Source organism: Thalassophryne amazonica, chromosome 22, assembly GCF_902500255.1.
Source record: "Thalassophryne amazonica chromosome 22, fThaAma1.1, whole genome shotgun sequence".
Lineage (NCBI taxonomy): Eukaryota > Metazoa > Chordata > Actinopteri > Batrachoidiformes > Batrachoididae > Thalassophryne > Thalassophryne amazonica.
In genome coordinates this window covers 3,040,562-3,062,485 of record NC_047124.1, presented here as the reverse complement: position 1 = coordinate 3,062,485, position 21,924 = coordinate 3,040,562, and the positions used below count along the sequence as shown (strand labels likewise).

At 43.0% G+C, this 21,924-nt stretch overlaps 1 protein-coding gene across 12 annotated transcripts in view; it reads right to left on the bottom strand.

The window, feature by feature from the left end:
- The window catches only part of celf2 (cugbp, Elav-like family member 2), a 349,641-nt gene that overhangs the window by 49,778 nt on the left and 277,939 nt on the right, over positions 1-21,924 (bottom strand). For all 12 annotated transcript variants that reach the window (XM_034163469.1, XM_034163474.1, XM_034163471.1 and 9 more), the window contains one exon: positions 7,474-7,522. In XM_034163469.1, coding sequence (XP_034019360.1) covers positions 7,474-7,522 — 49 coding nt within the window. The remainder of the gene's footprint in view (positions 1-7,473; positions 7,523-21,924) is intronic.

The following is a 21,924-nucleotide window of genomic DNA, read 5'->3' as shown; positions in this document are numbered from 1 at the left end:
GTCGAGGGAGAACCTGGTTACCAACAAAAGGAACCACGCACGTCCCAACGTTAATTTGCATTTTAGTTTATTGATTGATCAGAGTTCAATTTTTAGGAATATATTTATATAGTTATATTTGTTTTATCTCCTGTGATTTATTTTTGGATTTTATTGAAAGTGATATTGTGAAGCACCATAATGATAATAATAATGATAATAATTATTGCTATTATCATTATTATGTTGTTACATACGTCTCACATAAAGAACATTGTTTATAAAAGCAGCAGTTCTGAAGGTATTTCATGTTATTTTCTGTTAATTGAATTTCTAACGGGATAACGTGTTTTGTGTTACATTTAATCTACACGACACCAAACACGGCAGCGTAACTTTATGCAGTCATCCAACATCACATTCATTTCTACTGATTGTAAATCAGCACTTCAACACTTCAGAGCGTTGTCATTCTGTCTGAGATGTAGGCCTCACAAAGGTAGGTCAAAAACATCAGTACAACCTTGAGCTTCAATAGCAGCATAACAATTGCAAGATGTGTAACTGTGTGTTATTTTCAAAGTGTAGTATGACTTAACATGGTTCTATGTGACTGTCATGAAAGCAAGCAGTATGACCTTGAGCTTCAAGAGCATCCTAATTTATCTACATATGTAAAATTAGTATAGAGGTTAAAAATGAAATGTTTTGGTTGTGTAACATACTGTCATACATAACACACTGTCACTCCCTGGGAGCTGTTGCTTAGAAAATTAAAAACAATATCCGTTGCGCTTCAATAGCATCATGGCAAACTAGTTTTAAAAGTGTAGTAGGACTTACGAAAATGTAACATTGTTCCCTGTGATCCTGTTCAAAAGTAGTAGTATGACCTTGAGCTTCCAAATATCCTAATTGTTCTAAATATGGCAGTCATGAGCCATTGTCATGTCAGCAAGACTAGAAAATAAAAACCAACTGTATGTGCTTGAGCTTCGTGAGTCATAAAAGCTGTTCAACCATGAACTATTTTAAAAGTGTTGCACAATCTAAGAAAGACTTAACATTGCTCCTTATGACATTCCTCAAAAACAGGAGTATGACCATGAGCTTCAAGAGAATCTGAATTTATGTAAACATGCTAAAAATAATATATGTTTTAAAAAGAGAGACTAAAACAACAGTATGACCTTGAGCATGAGTGGTGTCATAATTATTCAAACTTTGAATTTATACAATTTGAAGATGCAGTTTTATTTAAAAAAGTGTGAACATCATTTCAAGTGACTTCTGATCTTTAAAAAGTATATTCAAATCATAACCATGAGCTTTAGGAATGTCAGAAATGATTCAAATCAGAAAAGGTGTAGCAATTAAATTTTCTTCATAAAAATATTTTACTGTTCTTTATGAACTTTGAGCTTCAACCATATGAGAATCCACCCAAAGATACAAAAATATGATATTATATATATGTTCCCTTACCTTTTCCCATAAATACATCCAAACAAGGACGCGTCATCAAATTTGTAAGAACTTATAAATACCTAGGGGGGCACATTGATGATGCTTTGACCTTCAAGGGACATATTGAAAACCTTTTGAAAAAATGAAACTTGGATTTTTTTTTTTTAATCGAAACAAGTTATGTTTCTCGCATCAGGCCAGAAAGCAGCTGGTGTTCTCTACTCACCACTGCACCCTGTATTCACTGGTAAAGTGGCCCTCATTGCACATGCACAGGCTTTTACACTGGTATTTATTCATTTATAAATCCATATTCCATCTGGCTCCATTTTATCTGTCATGTTATTTTATACACAGGACAAACTATCGCAGCCTTCGCTCCCAGGACTTTTTCTTTTAACGTCCCTGCAGTGTGCACAGAGCTGGGGAAAAGGCTTTTTCCTTCTCAGGCCCTTCCACCTGGAATACACTTCAGCAGGACCTGAAGCTGTCCAGTCTGGCCACATTGGGAGAATTTAGAGTTTTAATAAAACATTTAGAGAATGTGTCTATAGGAAATTGTTGTTGTTTTAGTTAGGTATTTTATTTAATACTGTTATATTTGTGATATTTTGTCCAATGTTGTTGTAATACTGTTTTTTGGAAATATTGTAATTTGTATATGTGACACAGGTCTCTCGTGCAAATGAGGCGTTGAGTCTCAAGGGACTGCCTGTATAAATAAAGGATTTGATATATATATATATATATATATATATATATATATATATATATATATATATATATATATATATATATATATATATATATATATATATATATATATACACACAAGTATAACAGCTTGCAGTCTCTGAGGCATGGACTTAAGTGACAAACAGTACTCTTCATCAATCTGGCTCCAACTTTCTCTGATTGCTGTTGCCAGATCAGCTTTGCAGGTTGGAGCCTTGTCATGGACCATTTTCTTCAACTTCCACCAAAGATTTTCAACTGGATTAAGATCTGGACTATTTGCAGGCCATGACATTGACCCTAAGTGTCTTTTTGCAAGGAATGTTTTCACAGTTTTTGCTCTATGGCAAGATGCATTATCATCTTGAAAACTGATTTCATCATCCCCAAACATCAAACATCCTTTCAATTGATGGGATAAGAAAAGTGTCCAAAATATCAACGTAAACTTGTGCATTTATTGATGATGTAATGACAGCCATCTCCCCAGTGCCTTTACCTGACATGCAGCCCCATATCATCAATGACTGTGGAAATTTACATGTTCTCTTCAGGCAGTCATCTTTATAAATCTCATTGGAACGGCACTGTTATGTGTCGACGCGAGTTGAGGAGCGGACCTGCGTCAGACAGAACCCAGCGCTAAAAATAACCAGAAAGCGGTTCCAACAACAGAAACAATTTATTTTTCACCTGTGCATAATAATGTGTACAAAACTGAAACAACGTCCTTCTGGTGGAGTGACTGTTGGCACGCTCTTAAGCGCCCAAAAGGATAGAAGCCCGGCGTTCCTGGACCCACTACCACCAGACAAACACCCCCCAGGTGGACACGACAAACTGACTCTCTGTGAAGCAAAGAAGAGGTGAGGTAAGTCAGCAGTTACAACAATATCTTTCAAAAGACACCCGCTATCAGCAACACATTCAGGTCTGTATTTTTTAACTTTATGCAAATGAGCAGCTTCTCACAACAAGTGGAGGATCACTTATCCGCACGCCACAGCAGTGAGAAGCAAACTGCACAATTCTCATCACAATTCCAGTATACTGCGTAACAAAACACCAAGTTACTATCAACAATTAGTCAAACACTTAATCACCTTTAATGTGTGCTGACAGCAAGTGTCCTCACCCTTCCTTGCCTCACGGGCTCGATATGTCAACCCCAGGCGCGGTCCTCAGCGTCTCACAAACAAACATCACAAGGTCGAGTTCCCGGCAGTTCTGCTTGAATCACACATGCCTTAAATGCAGAACGCCATCCAATTATCTGCTTCAGCTGAAAGTCTTTAAGGTTGCATGTGAGCACCAGTCACAGGTGCTACACATGATGTTGATGAGGGTGAGGATTCTTCAGCCAGCACCTTCTCCACAGACAAATCAGTTCTCATGCCACCTGAAGAGCAAAGAAAAGAAAAGAACACCAAAACATCCAGCCACACCCCCCAACACACAACAGGCACCAAACAAAAGTTCCAGCATCATCACCTTGCCCAATGCAGATTCGAGATTCATCACTGAATATGACTTTCATCCAGTCATCCACAGTCCACGATTGCTTTTCCTTAGCCCATTGTAACCTTGTTTTTTTCTGTTTAGGTGTTGATGGCTTTCGTTTAGCTTTTCTGTATGTAAATCCCATTTCCTTTAGGCGGTTTCTTACAGTTCGGTCACAGACGTTGACTCCAGTTTCCTCCCATTCGTTCCTCATTTGTTTTGTTGTGCATTTTTGATTTTTCAGACATACTGCTTTAGGTTTTCTGTCTTGACGCTTTGATGTCTTCCTTGGTCTACCAGTATGTTTGCCTTTAACAACCTTCCCATGTTGTTGGTATTTGGTCCAGAGTTTAGACACAGCTGACTGTGAACAACCAACATCTTTTGCAACATTGCGTGATGATTTACCCTCTTTTAAGAGTTTGATAATCCTCTCCTTTCAATTTCATTCAACTGAGAGATGTCAATTGTTTCAATTGACATCTCTCGTGTTGGAGCCATGATTCATGTCAGTCCACTTGGTGCAACAGCTCTCCAAGGTGTGATCACTCCTTTTTAGATGCAGATTAATGAGCAGATCTGATTTGATGCAGGTGTTAGTTTTGGGGATGAAAATTTACAGGGTGATTCCATAATTTATTCCTCAGAATTGAGTGAGTCCAAATTTTTTTCCCTCTGCTTGGTCTAAAAAAGTAACCGTTACTGACTGCCACAATTTTTTTTCTTGATTTCTTATAGTGTTTCTTAAAGCCAGAAAAGTTGCCATTTGAAATGACTTTAGTTTTGTGTCATGTCTGTGATCTGCTTTTTTTCTACAAAATTGAACAACTGAATGAACATCCTCTGAGGCCAGTGATTCCATAATTTTTGCCAGGTATTGTATACACACATATATATATAAAATTGCAAGAACCTAGAAGAAAGTGGCTCAAACTCAGCAGAATGACCATGAGCTTCCACAGCATTCTGAATGAGGAGCTCTCATGTTGACAGACACTGGAGTGTAGAATGAAAATGGGCAAACTTTGGCAGAGTAAAGAAAAAAACATAAAAAATGAATGCAGGAAAAAAATGGAAGGAGAAAGAACAAAACTCAGAGCAAAGAAACGGAAGGCAAAAGAAAAGCAGAAAAAAGAGTTCATGTATTTCATCATGCCATCTGCGCAGCTCTGATCAATGTCTCATTATCACTTCAACACTGGGGGGACGCTGAGACTTTCCAGCCTGTCCTCTTTCACCCTCCCGCCCCCCACCAGATCCCACATCCTCTGACACAATCATCGCGCCTTAAATGCAATACTGGGGAAGGCGGGGCGGCTGCAGGTAGCGGTGAGAAGCTGCACTGAGGTTAAGTATGAATGAGGCTGAGAGTGAAATCCTCAGAAACAAAGCGTTTGCGTGTTCCCACCATTTTCAATGTAATGCTAATCCAATTCATTTTTAATGAGGAAACTGTCAGCTCTTACAGCGAGGCGAAAGAGATAAGCGGTCTGTTGCACTCTGGGAAATCAATAGCTCGCTTGTTTATTTTGCTGTTTGGATTGTTTGTGTGTTCAAAAAAAGAAAAAAAACCCCGTCAGGATACGCTGCCAAGATAAGTGTTGTTTGAAATAGCTTTAATTCTTTTGTACACAGTGTGTGCGCGCGCGTCACTCCAGAGGAAGATTACCACCAGTCTAACAGCAATGTAATTAATTTACTCGCTGTCGATAGAAAAACAGACGAGATATCGTTACAATTGACTTGCTGTTGTTTCGGACGAGGCGCACAGGCGGGTGGACGGCTGATAAGACTCGGAGTCAGCTCCAGGATGATTTGGAGTCAGCTTCGGAATGAATCTGGCATAGAAGCGGCTTCATCATGTGAGCGTTTAGTGAAAATAATGATATTTCTCTCCGCATTGCTCAGCTGACTAAAGGAATAACCCCTCTGAGCAGCCATTCATCACTCTTACAGCGGCTCTAATAGCGGGTTTATTGAAGGCCATTACTATTAAATGGATGGATATGTTACGTATGGCCTCTATATTTCACCACTCCACCTGCTTTATTAAGTTCCAAAATCACTGCCTTGGCGGTTATGTCTTATAAAGTCATATTTTGCTGTATTTCAGTGGAGCGGATGATAGCTTTTATAAGGGTGTCTCTGCTGCCTCGCTGGAAACTGCTTTTATTGTATTTTCCAGCGGCGCTTTGTGATATCGCCGATGCTTTATGACACTACAGCCTGGATGTAAAGATAGAGCCAAACCCCTGCACGTGTGCACATTCAGAGGCGGCATCAATCAGTAGAGCTGTTTCAAAGTGTTGTGAAACCTGCACAAACACACTCAGGGCCTCTATTTAAATGGTCCAATCATGCTTTTATAGTATTCTGCTCAATTACTCAGCTTTAAGGGCCAGTTCACCCAAATTACAAAGATAGATGTTTTACCAATTACCCCCGGCAGTGTCCAGTCATGCAGATACTTTCTGTTTGATTTGCTGTTTTTTTTTTTAATTTATTTTAAATGTGCTGCTCAGTGTTCTGTGAAAAACTCAACACTTTTCTTTTTGGAAACACTTTTCTAAGACAAGTGAACAGATGAAAGAGATGTGCAAAAAACTGTTTCTGCGAAACACATTGCTGTTGAGGCGACTGGACAGAGGGGTTTGATGTGTTTGATGATGCTGATACCTTTGCAAGAAAACGAAGGTCCAAGTCTTTAGGGTCCTGGTGCGGTCTGGATGAGTAATCAGTGCGTGTGGTCCATGAAGTAACTAATTTGTAAATCGGAGTGGCTATTTGCCCAACCGTTGGTTCAATAAAGTAAATATGCGAGCATATACGCCCAACCACAACCAACACTTCACTTCTGGTTTCAACGTGGGAGGGAAAAAAAGGCGGATATTTTCTCACCAGCTGCGGGAGGGTTCGCAGCCAGCGGAGGGGCTGTGATCTAAAGTGGTTCTGCTTGGCTCATCACACCCAGGGAACTGTGTCAAACTCACACCATCTTACAGCCAACAAGTAGCATTTTGTTCAAAAACTGTTTTGTTGTTGTTAACAGGCTTCCGTTCAAAATACTTAGGAAGTTTGTCTGTTTTGATCCATTGCGGTGTTTTCGCAGTAATTAAAGACGACGCCCTTAAATGTATCAAACATACTCCGCAATAGAGCCTTAAAAAGTGGTGTAAAAAACGTAGTTTAGATGCACAAAACGTGTCAAATACACGATCACGGTTGGGTGAATAAGATAAGACATAGCCTTTGAATAGCCTTTGCCTTTGGAAATTAGTTTTTGTGCATAGAGCGAGTTGGTGTTAGATGCCTGGAGTTTATGCTTCCTGGTATCTTGTTCAACAGTTTCCTCATCTACATCAAAAGTGAAGAGTGGAAGGTTTGAGTATGTAGTTCAGACTTACAGTCCAGAATGTAGAGGGACTGAGATCGGGCACATACAGGATGTATGTATGAGCGAGCAGCCACAGGGGAGACGGGCCGCTTCACCGGGAGGCCAAAACAATCCAACTTTCACTGACCTCCTTCTGAAGCACCTTAATAATTCATTACCCACAGACACCCACACACACACACACACATATATATATGTATATACATATATATGTGTGTGCGTGTGTGTATCAGCATTTCCCCCCTCACTCACTCGCTCCATTCGCCAGTGTCTCTCACTCAGTCTTTCACCCCTTTGAAGATAAGCAAATACTGTGAGTCAGACATTACCAAGCAAATTCAAAAAGCCCACTGAAGCATGTGTGTGATTCTGACATGCAGCTGTGCACGCCCACTTACCGTTAGATTTCTCACTGTCTGCAGGTTTCATTTGAATCGGGTGGTGCATCTGCAGGAGACAGACACGTGTGAAAAGTATGTAAAACAGTCCACAAATACACACTTACATACAGATACAAACACACATTAAAGCCTCAGTCCCACTGAATAATAAGCCATGAATAAACAATGAGCCACGCATGGGCCTGTCAGCGCTTATTCAAAGAATGAACCACGTTTTAAGCCGTCATGTATCCACTACTAAGGCGCCTCTATGTGCCTCTCTGTACCTCACATGTGCCAGGTATCAGCCTCTAGTGAGCCACGACCAACCTGTCGTTTGAGCCCCAACACTTAACCACGAGACCATCACCTCCCCCAACGTCAGAGGAGCTCCAGTAACATCAGCAGGGAGACCAGTCAGTACATGTTTTAATCCGTGGAGATCCACAAACATGTGGCCCACGACGTGGACTTTGTGTTCTGAAGTCAGAGTGTTTGTTTCTTTGGGTTTGTCCTGTGATCGCAGGCAGCGGCTCAGCTTTAATGATTGATGATACATTTTTATGGAAAATAAGGCAACACTTCATAGCTCTGTCACCTCTCTCTTTCTCTCTCTCTCTCACCCTCCTTCAATCTCTCCACTGTCCCTTTTTTATTCCCTCCATCACTCTTTCCTTTATGGCAGATTATGTGGCTGTTTGATCTGCCGAGAGACGAATGACAGTGATTCTCCAAATCTAGCCCGGTATCAATCACACTCAGAGTCAAATACCAGCCCGGAGTGTGTGTGCCTCTTGATGTGTGACCGCATGAATGTGTATGTGACCTGTCTTACCCATAATGCCCCTGGGCTCAGTCACGCTGTGGCAGAAGGCTTTGATCTTCCAATTCTATCTCACACCTTTATCCGGACGCTCAGAGTCTTGTAGTCTCTCTCTCTCTCTCTCTCTCTCTCTCTCTCTCTCTCTCTCTCACTCACACACTCGGCCTGTCAGTGATTAGTTCCTAAACCCACCTGAAGGGGGCAGTCATCTTTGGCAGAAGAAGGAACAAAGAATGTCAAAAGTAAACAAGCAAAATCCTAAAAGTGGCTCAGTATTAATAGCCTGTCTGTTTCTTTTTTGTTGGACCAACCACATCCACTGCAGACGATCGAATCCTCAAAGATCCTCCAGACTCATTTAAGTTTTCAAAATGAACAACCACAAAGTTTGGGGTGCAGCGATGCCTCACAAACAGCCTGCAGCTGGAAAATAAAATGGCACTCTGTGTTTTAGTTTGTAGCTTCCTGCAGCAATGTGACTGTGTAATCACAACCCAGATTAAAATAAAATAAAAATAGATAAAAAAATGTTGTTTTCCAAATTCAACCAAAATTCTGCAGCACATGGAGGTCCACTGTATATAGGTAATAATAATAACAATAATAATAAAGACCATTTAATTCAGATATTAAACAATATGGTTTTGAAGTGTAGAATCATGACTGATGTCTAAAACCTCCTTTTTTTTTGCATGGGGTCGCCACAGTGGATGTGGTACAGATCAGATGGTCACCACCACTGAGTCTGGTCTGCTTAAGGTTTCTTCCTATAAGCAAAAACTGCCTGAGGGAGTTTTTCATTGCCAGCAATGCCAATATGCTTGCTCAAGAGATGGCAAAGGTTTTATTCTAACTCATGTGTAGCACCTTGGAGGAACTTATGTTTTAAGTTTTAAGCTAGATATCTTCCTGACACAACTCAAGTACAAACAGAACGAGGCACAGGCAGCCTAAAACCAATGACCTTCTGTTTGGAAGGTCCTGTGACTTATATGCTGGCGCAACTTATACACCAAAAAAATCACTATGTGTTATTATTAGTAGTAGTAGTCAGTGGTGGGCACATTTCCGCTAATCCGCTAACCACTAATTATCGAAGATAATGTTTTCTTTATTGGATTAGCTTTTCAGATAACTTTGAAAACCATCATCAGACAAATTATCTTCCGATAAATTTTGGTCCAATAATTTTTAGACCGCTAACATTTTTGCAGACGTAGGTTTTTGTAGTTTTTTTTTTATTTAAATTTATTTTCATTTATATAGCGCCAAATCACAACAGAGTTGCCTCAAAGCGCTTCACACAGGTAAGGTCTAACCTTACCAACCCCCAGAGCAACAGTGGTAAGGAAAAACTCCCTCTGAGGAAGAAACCTCAAGCAGACCAGACTCAAAGAGGTGACCCTCTGCTTGGGCCATGATACAAACATAAATTACAGAACAATTCACAGAACAATTCACAGACGAATATACAAGAAATGCTATTGGTGCACAGGACAGGAGGATCGCCAACACGAACACAACTCCCATCTCTGGATGGAGCTGCACCTTAAACAGAGAGAAAAAACTGAATCAGGCATCAGAAAGACAAAAAATGCTGTATAATTTGCCAGCATTAAACAACAAGAAAAACAGAGAAATACTAAGGTGATCGCCGGCCACTACCCCTAAACTTCACTAAAAGACCCCAGAATTTAGGTAAAGTTGAGGCCGCAGCCCGCTCCAATTCCTAATAAATGAATTAAAAGAGTAAAAAGCGTAAAACAAAACTGTACCAGTATGCTAGCCATATGAAAGGGAAAATAAGTGCGTCTTAAGTCTGGACTTGAAAATCTCCACAGAATCTGACTGTTTTATTGACGCAGGGAGATCATTCCACAGAACAGGGGCACGATAAGAGAAAGCTCTGTGACCCGCAGACTTCTTATTCACCCTAGGGACACAAAGTAGTCCTGCACCCTGAGAACGTAAAGCCCGGGCCGGTACGTAAGGTTTAATTAGGTCAGCTAGGTAGGGAGGTGCCAGTCCATGAATAATTTTATAGGTTAGTAGCAGAACCTTAAAATCTGATCTCACTGGCACAGGAAGCCAGTGAAGGGATGCCAAAATGGGTGTAATGTGGTCGAACTTTCTGCTTTGTGTCAAAAGTCTGGCTGCAGCATTTTGAACCAATAGGAGAGCCCTAATGCTAGACTGCGGTAAACCAGAAAATAGAACATTGCAGTAGTCCAATCTAGAAGAGATAAATGCATGGATCAGGGTCTCGCAGGCATCTAGTAGATGTGCAGTTCTATCCTCTGCAAACAGAGAAGAGCTGGTTCAAGAAGAAACCGCTCTACCCTCTGCAAGCAAAGGAGAACTGGTCATAGAAAAGAAAAAAACTCATTTCTTTTGACCCCATACTAATATGCTGGCAATAGCACCCAAGACATCCAGAGGCATACAGTTTTAACTTATGGTTAAAATTTTAGCCAAACTAATTTTGGACAAGTTATTTAAATTAACGTCACATCTGGAGTTTTACAAAGTGAAAATATCAGATATATGTTTTAGTTTTAAAGTATTTCACTAATTTTGAAGGTTTTAGTGTGGACATGCAGCTGTGCCCGGTGCATTATGGGTATTCACGACACAAGAAATGCATTTGAGATGCTGTGATCAGGCTCCACACAGACAACAGCATTAAACTCTTTGTATATTGTGCCTAAAACTCTCGTGAATATATTCTCTGGGTTTATAGACGTTGTTATTGTGTTTGTTTTATAGCCAAAATGTCTGTTAAATTGTGATTCAGGCCGTGTGATATAACCGGCGTCAAAATGCATAGAACACTGCCATCTACTGGCGACCAGTTATATCACAGTGTTGTCAACCGCAGGATTTTAAAATTATCTGTAGGTTTCCAAAACCTGAGCGACACCACACGTGGAGATAAAAAAACAAATCATAGATCTGACAGGTTTAGTTGTACAGTGTGTGTCAGCCACACGGTAAAAACACACACAAACAGATTTCACACAGGAACATTCCCAGGTCAGACACCTCGCTTTCTGATTGACATTTAGCTCCTCAAGTCCTTCTTAACACACCACACACGGCAGGAATATCTGGTAAGATTATATTTAGCGTCATCACAATTGTTGGGGCGTCCTTAAGATTGTCGGAAGGGGAAGATTGGGTCCGATATCGGCCTAATTATCTTGCCATGTGAACTAGGCTTGATGTTATGACGCCTCACGGAGCGACTGATTAATCTGTTATAACACTGCATCGAGCTGCTAACCGATCGGATGTTATGACGCCTCACGGAGCGACTGATTGATCTGATATAACACTGCATCGAGCCGCTAACCAATCAGATGTTATGATGCCTCATGGAGCTACTGATTGATGCGTTATGACACCGCACCAAACATGTTTTCACTATTATTTGATTTTTTGTGTGACTGACATCGTTATTCAAGCATTCAAATGGCGATTCCTATTGCCACACAACTCCAACCGCACACGAGAAAGTTTTTTGACAGTTCTTGTTATTAAAAGAAACCTTGTCTCCCTAACCGGACAGAGCTGTGATGTCATCATGTGTGCACTCAGGCGCTGTCTAGCGGGGTCTTGAAACTTTCTTTCTTTTTTTATATACAAATGAAAAAAAAAAGACATATTTTACAAAAGCACATTTATTTGTAAACACCAACACGTTACATTGATTCACTTGTGTTGGTTTTTACATAGAGTGAATGAATCAACCAATCAGTATGAGCGGAGGCTTAGTTTATCCATAATCCCTTTGGGCTTCTGTGTGTTAATGTTCAAATCTTCAGAATTCGTGCATTATTTTAAAATGAACAGATATGTGTTATATATCACTTTGTACAGTTTAAGAGTTTACATTAATGTAGTTATTACAGTTGGTCCCATAAATATACAGGATGTTTGTGTGTGTGTGTGTGTGTGTGTGTGTGTGTGTGTGTGTGTGTGTGTGTGTGTGTGTGTGTGTGTGTGTGTGTGTGTGTGTGTGTGTGTGTGATAATGTCACGTCCTTTGCTGCGACCCATGACCATAAACTGAATTGTCCCTTGGGGATAAATAGTTTTCTGAATGTGAAATTACTTTTTGAGATATCTCGTACAAAACCAGTCGATCACATGACCTCTGCCCATCTCTGCTGGATGGTGATGAGATGAACAGAATGTAAGAAAGAACGATCGTGAACGCTGCTGCATCAACACAAACAAACAAACAAACACAATGCAAACCTGAAAGTGACGTCAGATCAGTTTAATGTCTTTCAGTGTTCTCTGATGGACAAAAATAAGACACAAAGAGACACCAAAGCATCAGCTGGGCTGCCATCACTCATTCTGCATGTGCACAAACACCGTGCATGCTTTCACGCAGGTACAAAAACTTCTGTCTGGCTTTCAGACGTCTCCTCCTCAGGCCTGTCTACCCAGAATGCCCTGTGGGCGGCGCCGCTGTCGAGGTGTTTGATCTTGGTGAGCTCCTACTGAGACCCACAAAACAAGTCTCTCCTCTGCTATCCCACAATTCCACAGTGTGTTCTCTTCTTGCCTGGCAGGCCCACAGCCGCAGCCTGCCGTTCATTATGCACTCAGCAGGAGACCGGCAAAACGACCAAGCTCTCGCCGCGCTCAGGCTCATAAAAACCAAAAAGAAGCAACGTCTTCCTGGTGTAAACCCGTGTGTGCACTCGCAGTAACGGCGTGCTAGCGTACGTGTCTGCCGTGTGCCATGTACCTGCTGCAGCGTACAGCAGCTGAACGCGCTTTAAGTGTCATGTCCTGTACAGCTGCATAATTAATGACCAGAAGAAGATTTGACAAAGTGAAGAAAAAGTGAAGATGGGGGGGGTTACGGGGCAGCTGCAGAGTTAATAGCATGGCGGTAAATTGAATGTAATTCCCTGATGTTTGATTGTTATGTTGTAAAAGTTTGTCTGTGCTTATTATCTGCTTGTAACACATCCACGGCGCACTCAAAGTAAAGTGTCACCATTTGGTTCTAATCATTTTTGGAGCGCTCACACTGCCTGATTACAAACAGCACAGTTCAGTTCTGACTGACTGACTCGCACCGGGTGCGACTGGAAAATACACAATAAACGCACACCTTTGAAAATCGATTAGCGTTTCATTTACATATTAATGCACTAAAGGAGAGTCGACAGTGGCAGAGTTGCTTTGCCATCATGTTGTTCAGTTCCTGTTTAGTGCTGAGCTCAGTGTCTGGGTCGTTCAGAAGGCTTTCAGCTCACGGCCCCGACGTACCCAAGTGTCAGCGCAGAGAATAAAACACAGCAAAGGATGGAGCGGACGACACAAAACTCAGTCAATAGCAGTCAATAGCACTTCAACATGTTGGTGAACCACTGCGATCTGTGCTCCGTCCACTATGTAGTCATGACAACATGCAGCAGCATCGCCAGACACGCGTCCCCAGCTAGGTCTGATCAAACATCAGCAAGAATCGCAACAAATTGTCACAACGTCATAAAGAAAGAAACATGTTAGCATGGCAGTACAACACGGCGTGGAAAGAGTAACGCAACAAGGATGTTTATTCCAAATTTGCATTTGTAACATGTCAGAGGAAGAACTGTTACTACTTTAAAACGCTCATTTCTATCAGCTGTTTGCATGTATTAAAACTGCACATTCACTTCAAATTGCACTGATGTCCATCAATAAACGTACACTTTAAATAAAATGTGAACCTGTAACATGGAAGATACAGACAATAAAATCCCAGATGAGAGAAACCACGCTGTCCACGTTACTGCTGCAGACCCACGATGCATTTCACCACCCTGATGTTAATGGGTGGATCTGATGGACCAGCTGATGCAGTATCACCCCCTCGCCGCCCTCCGTTATATCTTTACATCCTGGTCATGTGCAGAGGCTGCGCTGTAATTCAGGCGATCTGTGTGCAAACCTCTGCCTCAGTTGACCATCAAGCACTCCCCGCTGTCATATCAAATGCAGTAAAGTCGACGCTGCTCTTCAGGCGGACGCCGTCTCTTCGCTCTGACGAGAAGAGCCCGGTGCTTTAAAGGTCAGAGGTCATCTTGTGCCGGAGCCAGAGGATGACTTGAGGTGTGTGTTTCACCAGCAGTTGGCACTCGCACAGCAGCTTGGTTCATAATATCACAGTGTGTGAGCCAAAACTGTCTCTCTTGGTATCTATTACACACACACACACACACACACACACACACACACACACACACACACGCACACACGATTCCTCACCTCCTTTCTGAAAGGTGTGACATGAGCTGCTGGGTCAAAGTCACACAGATGGCCTCACAGCCAAGATTCAATACTGGTGACTGCCCGTCTGGCCATGTGCACGCACATGCACGCACACACACACACACACACACACACACACACACACACACACACACACACACACACACACACACACACACACACAAAAGCATTGCGGCACAAACGTGGCCTCCAGCCGGTGACCGTCTGTCATATTTTGGACTTGAAGGACGCTCATTACAATCACACAGCAAAGACTCTGTCTCAGAATAAATTAAAGAAGAAAAACATTCTCTCTCTCTTTGTCCTTTCATCTGCGTCTGTGATGAAATTTAATGGAATCTCTTCCAGTATTCAGGAAAATTTATGCAAGTATTTTGCAACAACATGATTCATTTTAAAATGTACTAAAAATACATCCCATAATTATTGGTGTCTACCCCACGTCTCTGTGTGCAGGACGCATGTTCTCCCCGGGCACGCATGAATTTTCTTTCAGCTTCCTCTTTGTGATTGGTGTATTTTGGATTCCTTTTGCAGGCCAAAGAAGACATGTAGGTCCTATATGGTGACTCAAAATTGACCTGTGGTTGACTGCCAACGGGTATAATCCACGATGGCCCAATCCATGATGGGATACTTTCCAAGACTTCAAAGCACCTAACGGGAGGAAAATGGAGGAAGACTAGTTTTTGAGAAATCCTGCTAACAACTAGGCACAGGCAAAAATACAACCAGAAGAAAGATTATTCTGACCGTGGTTTTGTTAGCCTGCCACTTAGTGACCTGAATGGTCTGACGTCACATCCAAGAAGTAAACCATCGACTGAACTCTGTGAGTACTGATTTTACACAAACCCAATTATCAGGGTGCTTCTGTGCAGCCTCTGTTGATGTCCACAATTGGTCTGATTCGGTGGACTGGGCTGCTCTCCGGGTCATCCTAAAACTTTGTGCCACAATGCCACAATCTTTGTCTCATCAATGGGCACCTGGATTGGAGAAACTCAGTAAGGCGGTGAAGTATCTGGGTTTGATGATCCAGGACACTGGATCTGTGTGTGCAGGGGAAGACATATCCAAGTCTCTGGAGTCCTGGTGCTGCCTGTCTTACTGTATGGTTGTGAGACTTGGTGTCAAACCAGTGACTGAAGATGACAACTGGATGTCTTTGGCAGATCCTTGGGTGCTGCTGGAATGGTGTGACAGCCAACACAGGGAATGTTAGCTGTGACATTTTGGTCATGAGGACATTTCTGTGGTCATGATCCAGCACACAGGTGCCTCAAGGTTGAAGACAGGAGCAAATGTTAGAGGTCAAGGACACACCCACATATACCTGGTTGTGGCTGATACATCGTTAATTTGGGGAAGTGGGGATGGAACTGATGTCTGCCTGGGTGGTTGCCATCCAGGAATCAGGGAGGTTGTGCAGTGCTACATGCTCACTTGATCAACCTACTGAACCAATGCCCAGGAACCTTGATGAATTCATTGTCCCTCACTTGGATTAGGCTCAAGTCAATTCTGGTCCAAATCTGGATTAAGGCCCAGATTGAGGATTATTAAACACAGCACACGTGCACTGTTGTGAATATTTGGTTGTTTATTGTTTGCACAAAATAAAAAACACAATTTAATCTGCCACACGCTCGGCAAACGCGCTCAGGCTGGCACAGACTTTGATGCTAATAAGGTGTGACTTTAGCGCTCGTTCTCTTTCAAGCAAGCCAACGACGATAAATCAAATTGTCCTTTACAATATCCCTCGTCTTAGCACTGCTTAGCACACGGTTAGCCTACATTATCTCCACTTCATTTACCTCGGTAAACAATTAACCCAGCGCTGGCATGCGTGAGGAGAATGATTGAAGGATCGGGCATTAGCTTTGTCGCGTCGCATCCCTGTGCTAAGTGTTTAACATAGTTAGCCTGCATTTAAAGGCTACACCCCCCCCCCCAAAAGAAAAGAATCAATTGGCTTAAATGCCGGCGAGGAATCTTTGAGAAAAGCAGAGTTAGGGAAGTTAATTTGAAACGAGCGATTAATATTTCTTTCGTTAAATAAGCACACGCGTGCGCGTGCACCCGCGGTTGGTGCAGTGATGAGGTTTGCCTTCCTTCAGTCTGCTTGCAGTAGCATTTGGTTTCACTACAGCAATTACAGCCTTTAATTGAATTGATTTTGATAATGAGCCTCTGTAATGACACCGCTGTGGGAATGGTTCTGTGGCGTTTGCAATGAATGAGCTACTTTTTTTTTTCCCGCCTTCCTGGACTTAAATAATCTGTGAGGAGCTGAATAGGATTTAAAAGACACAAATGAGGATGTGCATGCAAACGCAGTTAAAAGGCCCGCATGCTGCTTTAATAGCCGTCTGCTGGTCAGCCTCTTTATGAACCGCTTGTCCGAGGTCTAACCTTTCAGCTTGTTGCATAATAACCTCCAGGCGATAATACATGAATGTTTGATGACGCGGCTCAGTATGTGATGAATGTAATATCCTGCAGGGCCGTATTCCTGCTGTTTTGGGCTCAGAAACGCAGACTATGACTTCATAGGTCCTCAGGTGGTGACGGCGGGCGAAAACGTAACCGGGCTGGTAAGTAAATAAGCCGATGCGTCAGCAAGGTCGAAGTTACGTCATCTGTTTGTCTGCGTGCGACTGAAGCGGACTACAGCTGTGACAACAGGTTAGCATCTGACTACTGACAGGAAGTGCTGACGTAATTAAGTGAGTCTTAATCTCATCCCCCCAAAATTGAACTTTTTCTTGACACATGAACAGTATGGCCACAAAGTTCAATCAAAACTAATCCTTAGGGCCCTGTCCCACTGGCGTTTAGGAGGATTTGCGCATGGAATGAGGAGACAAAAGCTGAGCGTCCGCAACAAAGGTGGGTGGAAATGACAAATGTCCCGGGGTGGATCAGCGAATACATGAGGAAGAAAAGCAGATATAACAGGGAACAGAAGCAAAGGCGACCGCGGAGGCGCCCCCATAAGGGGCACAGCGGCCGTGATGCACTCGCTCCATCCGTGCCCACTCTGTCTGCATGCGCGACATACCATTTGCGACCGTGATGTGGCCGTGCTGGGCACGCGTCATATCTGTTTTGCATGCTGTCCCAGTCCGCCGCCAAGCCGCGCCAACCCATCAGTTGTGGATATCAGCGGATGACAGGGGATATGCGGCACGTTGGTTGTGTATGTCCTGCGTATGTCTTCACTATGTGTTCAGGCAGTGATGCAGATCTCATCCGCAGCAGGATTTTTGAGCCGCTCAAAAATCCTGCTGCGGACATGCGTGCCTCTGCGGATGATCACGGACATGTTCGGCTGGCGGCCGACTCATACAGGAATGTTACACGGTTATTGCAGTTGTTTGGCGGATGTGGGCCACTTTTGTGCGCATTCCATCCGCAAATCCTCCTAAATGCCAGTGGGACAGGGCCCTTAGTTTTAGAGTTTCTTGTAAACTAACAGAACCGCTGCCCCTTGTTTGACGGAGTCATCAGTAGAGGTTACAAACACAGCTGGTACACTGGATCACCAGGAGCACACCTGCAGAAAATGTTAAAATATCTGAAGGAAATGAAGACAGTCACCGAATGTTCCATCACCATATGGCAGTGACAAGTACTCCAGAAAAATCACTTGGTGCTAATCTGCCCCCTGGTGGATAAACCTTTTAATTCCATGGAAGTTACACCAACAAATATGTCAGACATTTTGCATGCAGACTGTGTCCTGAAACAACTGTCAGGTCAGGTCTCAGACAATGCCGCATCCACCACAAAATGGAACCAACTTGGGACAACTGGTCCATAACATCTGTCCAATGTAAGCATTTATCTGCTGCAGCCAGGTCAGATGTGGGCGTGTTCTTGGCATTTTCCAGCTGAGGCACCTGTGTTCTGGATCATGCACAGAGAAATGCGCCCCATGGCAAAGAGCTGAAGACCCAAAGAGTCCCAGTACCAAAGATATCCTGTCATCACTTTTGGCCTGTGGTTAATGTCCAACTCTCAGAACCACACAGTAAGACAGAAAACACTTTGTCCACCTGCAAAAGGTACTAAAATCATCAACACCTCCGTCCAACAACCTCATGACTCCATAAGCTCTTGCCACTTTTTGCTCATAGGACCCAGACACAAGATAAGTCAATCTGTAGAAGTTTGACACTTTCGACGCATACAGATACTTCTCACCAGATATATTTTACTCTCCAATGGGAAAGTGTTTGTCTTAAGAGGGAAAAGTAATACTTTGGTTTTTGTATAAATAACCTGAAGCAAGGTCAAGGAGCACACGCTCTGCTGCATGCCGCCTCGTCAACCAACTCAAAGAACCGCCCTGGGTCCTGACAGGCAAAGACCATCATTATCTCCTGAAACTAACCAGCTATCTGCCTCATGTGGTTAATGACTTGTGGCCATTCCACTCCGTACACACCTGATCCTGGGACGTTAAGCAGAGCAGGGTGTGGGAGACCACGTGGCCTGCATGTGTGTTTCCGCATGTACAACTGTTGAGTCAGGAAGGGCACCCGGCATCAAACCTGTGCCAAATCCTCAATCACATCTCCAATAGATCCACTGTGGCAACCTTGAGTAACCGGGGCAAACTGGAAACAGCAACAAAAAACAACAAAACAACAAACAACAAAAAAGTCAGCTTATGGTTAATCGTATTTTGGGGGCATCTTTTCGATCATGAAATTCGAGTACATTTCCAACATGTCAACTTGAAGGAGAACAATTTTCCTTAAGATTTCTTTAAGGACATCGTTTTGTTGTGTCAATAGTTCAGCCTGCATTTCTTCTTAAAAGGAATCATGAGCCCTCTGCATTCAGCCATAATTTATTTTAAAATATGAATCCACAAAAACTCGACTTCCTCTCGGCTTAAAAACGTTAATCATTTGGGCCGCTGTGTGAAAGCAGCCACAGACTTGAGAGTCCATAAATTCTGAGTAAAGCACACAAGAACCCTTCAAAGGGTGAAAACTGTCGGAGGGTTAGTACCATAGGGACCGTGCATGAAAGAATATCATTTCCCACTTCATTGGAAATGATAATTCACATTATCACGTCCAGGCTGTGCTTCTGTCACTGTCCATCAACTTGAAATAAATGGCCGATTAAATATCTTATGTCTTTGGTTTCTAAAACGGTGCTTTTAAACCTTAACCTTGCACAGGATCACATTTACTTTTACAGCTATTTGATGAGAGTCTTTGATGTGCCTTTGGTTGCATGAACGCTCACACAACCTTGTGCCTGTATTCTGGCAGCGGAGCGTCACTAATTATCTCTCCGGCAGGAAAGTAAGGGAGGTGGGGACCTGTGCGCGCGCGGCCTCAGTGCAGCGCTAGCTTTTAATGATCCCTGTGCTCCTTATCAAGCCTGACGCTCGACAAATGCTCTGATCCGCCCACGTCAAGGACGCGGTTTGACTGATGGCATCTGAAGCTACACAACCGGCAACATCACCCCCCCAAAAAACCAGCTCCTCATCCTCCCATCGTCCTCCCGCCCTCCCACCGTCCTCCCCTCCTGGTTTACAGTCAGAAGAAAATATCCTTGAGAGAAACTGCAAATCAAAGAGCTTTTCATCCTCCTTCACAAAGAGAAAGTGAGAGAAAAGGATGGAAGATGAAATCCAACAGGACAAAACTGCCAGGAAGAAACGGAGAGCATGAAATGTGGATGAAGGACCCAACGTCTCCGAGTTGGAGGACATGTCCTTCATTAGGCCGAGCTCCGCCCTTCATGTTTCCTTTGCTCCATACCCTCTGCTCCCCTTCACTACTTCCCCTTTTTCCCCCCACAAAGCTTCTGAAGGAGCGTGGCGACCCCGGGGCCTCCTCTGCAGGCGCCGTGAGGACGACGGCGACGGGCATTTAGACATCTGTCAGCCGCTAATCAAAGAGTTCAATTTAGTGGAAAATCTAAAACAACCGTGCCTGGCAGGCGTTAAGTCGCCACGTGCTGCTGCTGCCGAGTTTCACACTCCCGTATGTCCATAAACGTGTGCAGAGACTCGCGTGGAGCGTGGAACCCAGGCTGCAGCAGGAGTTTGATCTCAGGGCTTAAGTCGCTCCAGTGTGCGTTTTGTTGGTACATTTGTTACGGAGACAGAGGGTCCCGTCTGTGCATGAGACAGAAAACATATTTAGCGGCTTTAGACGTGTCTGCGGCTGAGTCTGCTGATGTGGTCACTCCTTTTGTAGCTTCTTGTTTGTGCCCTGTGGTGAAGCAGGGTGCTGTAATCAGTCCTCTGTGTGTGTGTGTGTGTGTGTGTGTGTGAATAAGATAACTAAATAACAAAATAAAATAGAGGTGGATGGACTTTTTTCCAAACGTTGTTGGAGTATTAGTTGGGCAGGTATGTAGAGGCAACTGACTCTTGGAGAGGATCAGACAAAGGTCAATGAGCAGGTCAAAAACACAGAGCAAAAACAATAAATGATCTACTACAGCTCCACAACCAACTGGGATAAAGAGATGAACAAAAGTTTGTTGATCAGCAAAATATGTGTGATTGATTGCTAACACGATGCCGTACATAGATACGCCCCAGCGTGCAGAGCGTACGGGGTTTGCATCAGCCATCTGGTGCCTTTCTTTTACATGTATTTATTTTTTATGTACATGTGGAAACAACATTCAAGAATAAAGATGGAATTGAACTGAAAGTCATAACAAAACAAACCTGATCTGAGTGTTCAGACCAAAACAGATTAGCAAAAATTTGAATCTCATTTCAAACCACCCAAAAATAAGGCTTGAAAAAATTTCTTTCACGCACTTTTGACTATTGAGACTTGCAACATGAGACCAGATTCAAATCAGCATGAACAGCGTGTTTGTTCAGTGTAAAAAGTGGTGATTGTTTTCTCAAAGAAGAAGAAAATGCAGCAGCTTTTGTAGCACAACTTGCTCCTTAAAAAACGTTTGTGCTAAAAATCTAAATTAATGAGCCTCTGTCTCAACATCACATTCCTGCTCTGATCTGCAGACTTTGGAAACGTGACCTCATCACTGAAGTACGACAGGCAAGTGTGGCAGCAACATGGATTTGCGACTTTCAAAAGTAGGAACGATGTTGCAAACTGCTGCAGAAATAGTAAAAATTGTGGCTGCTTGTTATTACAGTATCATCACATCGTGCTGATGCTGTAAAACCTGAACCCTGATCCTTACATGCAGTAAAGGAAGCACGTCTAAACCACACTCCCCCTGCTTTAATCCCTCCTCCTTCCTGCCCTAAACCAACATGGCTGCAGATCAGAGCTGCCAACACCAGCGCCCCTTTTTCTCTAATTTGGCTCCGTTCCCGCT